Genomic DNA, 9,091 nt, shown 5'->3' on the forward strand with positions numbered 1-9,091 from the left:
GGACCAAATCATGCTGTGTCTTGGAAGCTATAAAAAGAATCTGCGACTTTTTCTTTAGGATCAGGCGCAGACATAAAAGGCTTCAGACATAATTGATATTAGCAGATACATGTTTTGAAGAAAAAAAATAACTGCAGAGATTGGTCTTCATGAAGAAAACTGAATGGAGGGTCCAACTAACAGCTGTAATTGTCCTGAAAATTAGAACTAGGATGGTCATATTGTAAATGGAAAGAATGTAGGTTTGAGGAAAGTGTAGAAAGAAAAATGACCAGCACTTAATGATGCATATGATAAAAAAAAAAAAAAGGAGGGGGTAAAAGGGAAATGTCAAGGTCTGCTCAACAAACCCAGTTTTGGCTTATCTACGTGTATGGAAGATGGAACCCGTCACAGACACAGGGAATGCTGAAAGAGAAACTGGCTCTGGGGATGTCAGGGGAAGGAGGGAGGATCGTGTGTGTTGTAAAAGCTTGAATGAGACACCAACAGAAAGATGTTAAATGGGCCCTACAGTGGAGACATATAAGTATATAAACAGGCAAACAACAACTGAAGCTGTGGGTGTATGTGAGACCACCTGAGAAGAAGAAATGGCACAATAAGAATCACTCTCTGAAAAAGAAAGGGATTCATTCCTATCCTGTCACAGGCAAAAACATTGCCTCCCTGACAAATACCTATTACATTAGACTTATTTGTTTAGGAAACAGGGAAGCATTAGAAAGGACAGCCACAGAAATTTTCAACTATAAATAATGGACATGACAATAATGTGAATTAACATCTGAATCATTCAAAACCAGCTAGAAGAAGCTGAAGAAGCTGAAGTTGAACGGTTCTATGAAGACCTACAAGCCGTTCTAGAACCAACACCCAAAAAAGATGTCCTTTTCATTATAGGGGACTGGAATGCAAAAGTAGGAAGTCAAGAAACACCTGGAGCAACAGGCAAATTTTGCCTTGGAGTTCAGAATGAAGCAGGGCAAGTGTGAATAGAGCAAACACCCTCTTCCAACAACACAAGAGAAGATTCTACACAAGGACATCACCAGATGGACAATACTGAAATCAGATTGATTATGTTCTTTGCAGCCAAAGAGGGAGAAGCTCTATCCAGCTAGCAGAAACAAGACTAGGAGCTGACTGTGGCTCAGATCATGAACTCCTTATTGCCAAATTCAGACAGAAATTGAAGAAAGTAGGGAAAACCACTAGACCATTCAGGTATGACCTACATCAAATCCTTTATGATTATACAGTGGAAGTGAGAAATAGATTTAAGGGACTAGATCTGATGGACAGAGTGCCTGAAGAACTATGGGCATAGGTCATAACATTGTACAGGAGAAAGAGATAAAGACCATCCCCTAGGAAAAAAAGACGCAAAAAATGGTCTGAGGAGGCCTTGCAAATAGCTGTGAAAAGAAGTGAAAAGCAAAGGAGAAAACGAAGGATGCACCCATCTGAATGCAGAGTTCCAAAGAATAGCAAGAAGAGATAAGAAAGCCTTCCTCAGTGATCAGTGCCAAGAAATAGAGGAAAACAATAGAATGGGAAAGATTAGAGATCTCTTCAAGAAAATTAGAGATTCCAAGGGAAAATTTTACTTCTTTAACTTGAAACTGTAACTGTAACTTAAAAGTCAGAAAGAACTATCTCTACAAAAAAAAGGGAGAAACATTTTATTGATTAAATACATTTATTTTTTGTTAAATTTAATACATGACATGTGCCATCAACAATTGCTAAAAATTATACTTTTCAAGAAAAAAAATGGAAAAGCTTTTCTTTATCTCTAGATAGGAAAAATAAAATCTCTAAAAGCACACATTAAAACACCACCATACACACTATTTTAGGCTATGTATTTCCTATTTGAGTTTTCAAATCATTGAACAAAGAAGTGTATCTCTCAAGACACTGAGACAATAATCAAGTTATGGGGGTATTCAGGATCCTAGAACAGCTCCCTCTTAATTCAATTTATTAGTTAGCGTCTCAAAGAATAAGGTAAAATTACACAAGTCAGAAACATAGAATTTTCTACCTCACAGGAATTCCAAGAACAAATAGCAAAGGAGGAATGGAAATATTTTTAAAAAAGAAAGAAAGTTGGAAGAAAACAGAAAAGAAGGAAGGAACAGAAGAAGGATTGGAAGAGGAAGGGGAGGAGGAAGGGAGAGAAGGGTGGAGGAAGGAAAGGAAAGAAGGAAGGAAGCTGTGCCTCTGGACCCTGCCCACCCCTCACAGAGAAGGCTTAACACTCAACATTCAGAAAAGTAAGATCATGGCATCCAGTCCCATCATTTCATGGCAAATAGATGGGGAAACCATGGAAACAGTGACAGACTTTATTTGGAGCGGGGTGCTCCAAAATCATTGCAGATGGTGACTGCAGCCATGAAATCAAAAGACGCTTGCTCCTTGGAAGAAAAGTTATGACCGACCTAGACAGCATATTAAAAAACAGAGACATTACTTTGCCAGCAAAGGTCCATCTAGTCAAAGCTATGGTTTTTCCAGTAGTCATAAATGGATGTGAGAGCTGGAACATAAAAAAAGCTGAGTGCCAAAGAACTGAAGCTTTTGAACTGTGGTGTTGGAGAAGACTCTTAAGAGTCCCTTGGACTGCAAGGAGATCCAACCAGTCAGTCCTAAAGGAGATCAGACCTGAATATTCATTGGAAGGACTGATGCTGAAGCTGAAACTCTAATACTTTGGTCACCTGATGCGAAGAACTGACTCATTGGAAAAGACCCTGATGCTGGGAAAGATTGAAGGCAGGAGAAGGGGATGACAGACGATGAGATGGTTGGATGGCATCACTGACTCAACGGACATGAGTTTGAGTAAACTCCGGGAGTTGGTGATGGACAGGGAGGCCTGGCGTGCTGCAGCCTACGCAGTCGCAAAGTGTCGGACACGACTGAGCGACTGAACTGAACTGAACCACTGGTGCTGGTGCTCTGCAAACTCCAGGTAAGGAACTCCATCTACATGTGGTTTTCTTGGCTCGCTCCTTCCTAATAATTCACTATCCCTACTCCCTCAACCAAGAAGAGAGGAGGAAAACAGAAATTATAGGAAGCTATAGTTATGTCTGAGTCCCTTACATCTAGTTAAAGAAACAGAACATAGTAAAAAGCTAACCTTTGTAAAGAAAACCAAATAGAAAAATCCTGCCCCACAGTGCATGTTGAAATGGTCGTTTTTATGTTTCCCTCATGTTAGTTCTCTCCTAGAGCTGTAAAGAACTACTAGGTGGCTCAGACTAGTTGAGAATTTCTAAGCACACCAGCTTCTCATAATGTCCTTGCAGTCCAAGGGACTCTCAAGAGTCTTCTCCAACACCACAGTTCAAAAGCATCAGAAATAGGTGGGAATTAAGTTGTTTGTTGTTTGTTTGTTTGTTTTCTCAAAATGACCAAAGACATTGCCCAAAGCAAAATAAAAATAAAACCAGCTGTCCTGGTTTTCCCTTTGGAAAGCAAAGGAGCTTGCAGTCTCTCTCTTGATCTCACTCTCTAGTTTCTCCTCTGTTCCTTCGAATTTCCCTTTCATTTTTCTTTCTTTTCTCATAATTCAGGGATATTATGAAACAATTGGAATTACATATTTAGGATGATGTTACCATCAAGATAAATGCATCCAAATGCCAAAAAAGAAGAGAGAAGAAGAGAGTATAACATAATATAGCAGTGATAGCAGAGGCATTAGTTGCAGATAAGTCTGAATGCATATTCCTATTCACTAACATTCAATTTTTGTAACTTGAGACTAGTTAACTAATTTTGCTGAGTTTTCTTTTTTTTTTTTCTTTGTTTTGTTTGTCCTGTATAAAAAAGGATCCAAATATAAAGGTATAAAGAAGGGGAGAACAAGGGACGTATCTCTTGGTGTAAGGACACAGGATAAGGATAAGCCTCAAAAAGAAGGGTGGGAGGGGAATATTGTTAAGGCAGTAAAATATTGTCTGTAAAAAGTTGGAGGAGGAGTCTCCACAGCTTCAGAGGTGAAGGCAGAGGTTGCCTTCTCAGTGGTGGGGCTCTCCACTCAAGTGTTCAAAAGAAGGGAAATTTGGTGTCTCTCGCCTGGGTTCTGTTCCAACCATTCTGTTGCTCACTCTGCGTCACCTTCTGCCTTGTGTAGATAAGAGTGCTGCAGGGCTCGGAACGCAGAGATTCGCTTGTGTGGGTTAAAAGTCAGCATCTCCAGCAGCAGCTGTGCTCCAGATTCCTCCAGCTCAGGGACCACCGACTGCACTGGGCGGGGCCCTCTGGGGGAAAAGGCTCCTCGGGGTAGAAAGACATCTCGGGGCCAGTCATCCTCCGGGGGCAGTCCGATCAGGTCAAAGATTTTGCCTAACTGGTCAGCTTCAGAGTTTCCACAGAAGAGAGGCTTTCAACGAAACATCTCTGCAAAGATACAGCCAACACTCCACATGTCCACGGGTGTTGCATACATAGACTGCAAAAGAACTTCTGGAGCACGATACCAGAGTGTAACAACCACAGGTGTAAGTGCCATCTGGTAGCTGTAGATTCTGGCCAGGCCAAAGTCAGCCAGCTTGACTGTCCCACCACTTGTCACCAGAATGTTCTCTGGCTTCAGGTCTCGGTGAATGATGCAGTTGGCATGAAGGAAATCCAGGCCTCTTAGAAACTGGCGCATCAGATCCTTTATGGTCTCCACTGGCAAGCCTGGTGGGGGTGCCTTGTCCAGATATGTCCTGAGGTCTTGGTCCACATGCTCAAACACCAGGGTCACTTTGGTCTCCCGGTCAGTTCGGGCTGTTGCACAGACGTCCATGAGCCTGACAACATTGGGATGCTCAAAAGCCTCCAGACGCCACAGTAAGGCCACCTCCCGAACGGTGCTGATGGGCAGGCCCCCTCCAGCACCTCCTCCATTGGGGACTCTTACACTCTTGAGGGCCACGAAGTGGCCACTGTGGGGATCACGGGCCTTGTACACTGTCCCATAGGCACAGACACCAATCTCAGCCACTGGCTCATATCGAGAGGTAGCCATTCTCAGACCAGAGGAGACCCTCGCCCCCTGTCAGGAGCTGCGGGGTCGGCCCGTTATCCGGACCCCGGAGCCAGTTCCTGCAGCGCCATACATTCAAGGTCTGTCCTGGGTAGCTGGACGCTATGGGCCCGACCATAGACACAGGCCGCAGGCTAGAGCGGCCCCCTTTACCCCCACCCTCACCATGTGACCAGCTGCCAAAGAGGCGCGCGGAAATTCTTTGCTGAGTTTTCTACTCAATGTCTGCAAAATAGAAATAATAAACCTCTCACACAGGGGGTTCAGTTCAGTCAGTTCAGTCAATTCATTCGCTCAGTCATGTCTGACTCTTTGCAACCCCGTGAATCACAGCATGCCAGGCCTCCCTGTCCATCACCATTTCCCGGAGTTCACTCAGACTCAGGTCCATTGAGTCGGTGATGCCATCCAGCCATCTCATCCTCAGTCGTCCCCTTCTCCTCCTGCCCCCAATCCCTCCCAGCATCAGAGTCTTTTCCAATGAGTCCACTCTTCGCATGAGGTGGCCAAAGTACTGGAGTTTCAGCTTTAGCATCATTCCTTCCAAAGAAATCCCAGGGCTGATCTCCTTCAGAATGGACTGGTTGGATCTCCTTGCAGTCCAAGGGACTTTCAAGAGTCTTCTCCAATACCACACTTCAAAAGCATCAATTCTTCGGTGCTCGGCTCTCCTCACAGTCCAACTCTCACATCCATACACGACCACAGGAAAAACCATAGCCTTGACAAGACGGACCTTAGTTGGCAAAGTAATGTCTCTGCTTTTGAATATGCTATCTAGGTTGGTCATAACTTTTCTTCCAAGGAGTAAGCATCTTTAGATACCTAATGCAGTTCAAGGCCAGTATGGTAATAAAAAATTTTAATTCTTACTCTTACCTCCTTATGAGAAATCAATAAATATTTCACATTTTTCTCTGTAATAAAAGAGTAGATATGTGTGAAATTTTGCTATATCAGGTGTGTACATATATATATATATATCTCCATTCACTCTACCCAGGCAATCAAAAATAAATAAATAAAATAAGTCATAATTTCAAACAAACAAATCAACATTAAACTGGGGAATAACAATGCTGTAGGTTTGCTGCTTTTTATCTGGGTTCAGAAATCCATGAAGTGAATAGATGAAATTTTCTAATGAAATGAAATCAACCACATTTCTTGTTCATCCTTAAACAAATTCTGTCAAGAAATTTAGAAATGTCATATGCTAACCCAAGGCACACACTTTAAGCTTTAAGGTATTACATATCTTTCTAGAGTATTAAAACCTGAGTCTACAACTACATGAGAATAAAAATCAAATGACACAATAAATTATATCAGAATAATACTGTTTTTACAAAGCCCTTACTTCACTGTATTTGTATGTGCCCCAGAGGTAAGGTACACAGAAGTGGCCTGTAACATAAAAAGCAATGTAATGATATTAACCATCACCTAGGCTATATGTTCTTTCTATTTTATACTCCTTAATTTTCTTCTCTGTTTTTCTTTCTCTCTCTCCCTTTTCTTATTCATTCGGCACTTGTTGAATACCTACCTCCAGGCAGAGAACAGGTGATCATTTTGCCTTTAGAGATTTATTTGGCCACTATACATATTTTCTCCTACTGCAAGGCTTCTTCTGGACTTGTCCCGAAGGATACTTTATGAGCCTTACAAGGAATGACATTGATAACTTCAGTTTGATCAAGATCTTATCCTCTAACTTGATTCTATGTGTTTTTTGGATACTTCAAAAAATTTAGATGCATCTTAAAAGCAGGCATTTTCCAACTTAGAAAATATTAAAGGTAATGTACACATATTTGGAATACAGTTCTATGTGAGTGATTCATAAAAACAGAAGTATAAAAGTGTTGCTCAAATGACTGGTGTTGTGTACTAAATAATTACGTCTCCATAAATTATATCTTATGCCTTTGATGATCTATGCCTTTCTCAAACAGAGAAAAACACTAGCAGTAATTATATAGGGATATATTACCATGTTTCTTTTTTAATTAAGTATCTTCAAATTCTCCCAAACCTGGCTCATTCAAGCAGGGAGCCTCAGAAACACCATTTCTCTTTGCTCTTTTTGACCTTGTCATCTTTTTTTTTCCATTAGCTGCTGCCATTATACTGTTCCTTGTTCCAAGGCTGTATCTGCTTTTCACTCAGAAGCCATCCAGCCTATGTGAGGCAGGACAGGGGGAGGAGAAAAAGAGTAAAGCTTCAGAGCTGCTGCTTCGCCACTTTCTCACACCTGGCCCACTTCTCCAGGTATCCAAAAACATCCATCTCACAGACCTTTTCCAGTTATTTAACACATAATCCTCACCTCAGGCTCGCAAACCACAGCCCAGGCTATGTTCCCTTCTCTGTGCTACAACTTCATCTGCCTCATTTCCCCTTCTCCTACAGCACTTATTTGCTCTACTTGCCAACACCTTAAACCATGAACTTGAATGATTGCAAGACTACATTTTTTGTTGTTATTTATCATTGCTTTTATTTTATCTTTAAAAGTAATTTTTTTTTCAGTTAAATATGGTTAGCCTACAGGCAGCTTTGAATAGTCACTCCTTCAAAAAATTCATTGAAATGACACGGGTCTTTATAAAAATAAAATTAAGTCCGAATCAATATTGAAAGACCTAGAAAGCTGTGGTGCAGTTACAACAATACTGCAAGGGGGTGGAGCAATTAGAGGTGAAAAGGAAGTAGGTCAAGGGTAGTCCAGTAGGCAAATACAATCATCAGCGGCACTCCAATTGCCCAAAGCCACACCCTCACCCCCAGGAGAAGACTGGTTCTGTCCTTCAGTTAAAATCAGAGGAAAAAACCTCTCACCAGTGGGTTCTCTGCTGCAGAAGACTAAGAAGTTGGAAAGCTTTGTGGAAAGCTTGCCAAAATACCAGAAAACCTATGATGACAATAAGAAATGAGAAGACTCTTGCATGCCCTAAAGAAAGCCTTAGCTCTTTTCCAACACCTCAAATCAGTAAGATGATATATGCTGAATAAAAGCTGAGAGGTAAAAAATATGAAAAAAAAAACTTTTCCAAAAAGTTGCAAGTAAAAATAAGAGGGATACTTCAACAAGTAAACAAGGACATAGTATCATAATTACTACTACTATTCTTTAGTTTAAATTTACATATAGAATTTCTAAGTGCCAGACATGGTACTGGGCTTCTCTGGTAGGTCAGTTGGTAAAGAATCTACCTGCAATGCAGGAGATCCTGGTTTGATTCCTAGGTTGGGAAGATCCACTGGAGAAGGGGAAGAATACCCTCTCCAGTATTCTGGCCTGGAGAATTCCATGGACTGTGTAGTCCATGGGGTTGCAAAGAGTCAGATACAACTGAGCAACTTTCACATTCAGACATGGTACTAAGTATATTATATGCATTAATTCATATAATTATCACAACAATCATAGGTAGCATCCCCATTTTATAGATGTGGAAAATGAGGTCTAGAAAATTCTAATTTGTTCATCAATTTCTTATAGCGAATACTTGAAAGAGCCACAGTTTGGGCCAGTTTTGCAGGCCTCTTGCATATTTGTTTTTTATGAATAAGTCACTTCTACATTAATATCTGAAACTCAGCAGTTTCTAGACTCTAGTTGCTCTAGTAAGCAACTCTGTTGCTAAATCTCTATTTAAAAAACATCTCTGCTAGCTAGCAAGAATTCTCATATGTGACTTAAGTCAGTGCCTGAGTTTGAGCTTTATAAACTTCCTCCAATGCCTCTCCTAATGGGGGCCTTAAACTCCCCTTCCTAAGGCAATCTACCACATTTGACAATGTATGTGTATGGATCTTGAGTTTTAAATAGGGTTGGGTATTTTAATTTCCAAGTTCTGCTCAAGACTGTCATAACAAGCTATCATAGACTGGGTAGCTTAAACAACAGAAATTTGTTTTCTCAAAGTTCTGGAAGCTGGCAAATTCAGGGTCAAGTTGCTGACCCAGTGCAGTTCCTAGTGAGAGTTCCCTTTGTAGCTTGAAGACAGGCACCACCTTAATGTGTACTCA

General features: G+C 41.1%; 1 protein-coding gene across 1 annotated transcript; it reads right to left on the minus strand.

Annotated features, from left to right (window-relative positions):
- Positions 1-3,929: 3,929 nt before the first annotated feature.
- On the minus strand, positions 3,930-5,035 carry LOC138081396 (cyclin-dependent kinase 4-like). Its single transcript, XM_068974539.1, is given in 1 exon segment — positions 3,930-5,035. A coding segment is annotated over 1 exon segment (912 nt). The 3' UTR covers positions 3,930-4,123.
- Between the last annotated feature and the right edge of the window lie 4,056 nt (positions 5,036-9,091).

Source organism: Capricornis sumatraensis, chromosome 6 (genome assembly GCF_032405125.1).
Source record: "Capricornis sumatraensis isolate serow.1 chromosome 6, serow.2, whole genome shotgun sequence".
NCBI classification, from domain to species: domain Eukaryota; kingdom Metazoa; phylum Chordata; class Mammalia; order Artiodactyla; family Bovidae; genus Capricornis; species Capricornis sumatraensis.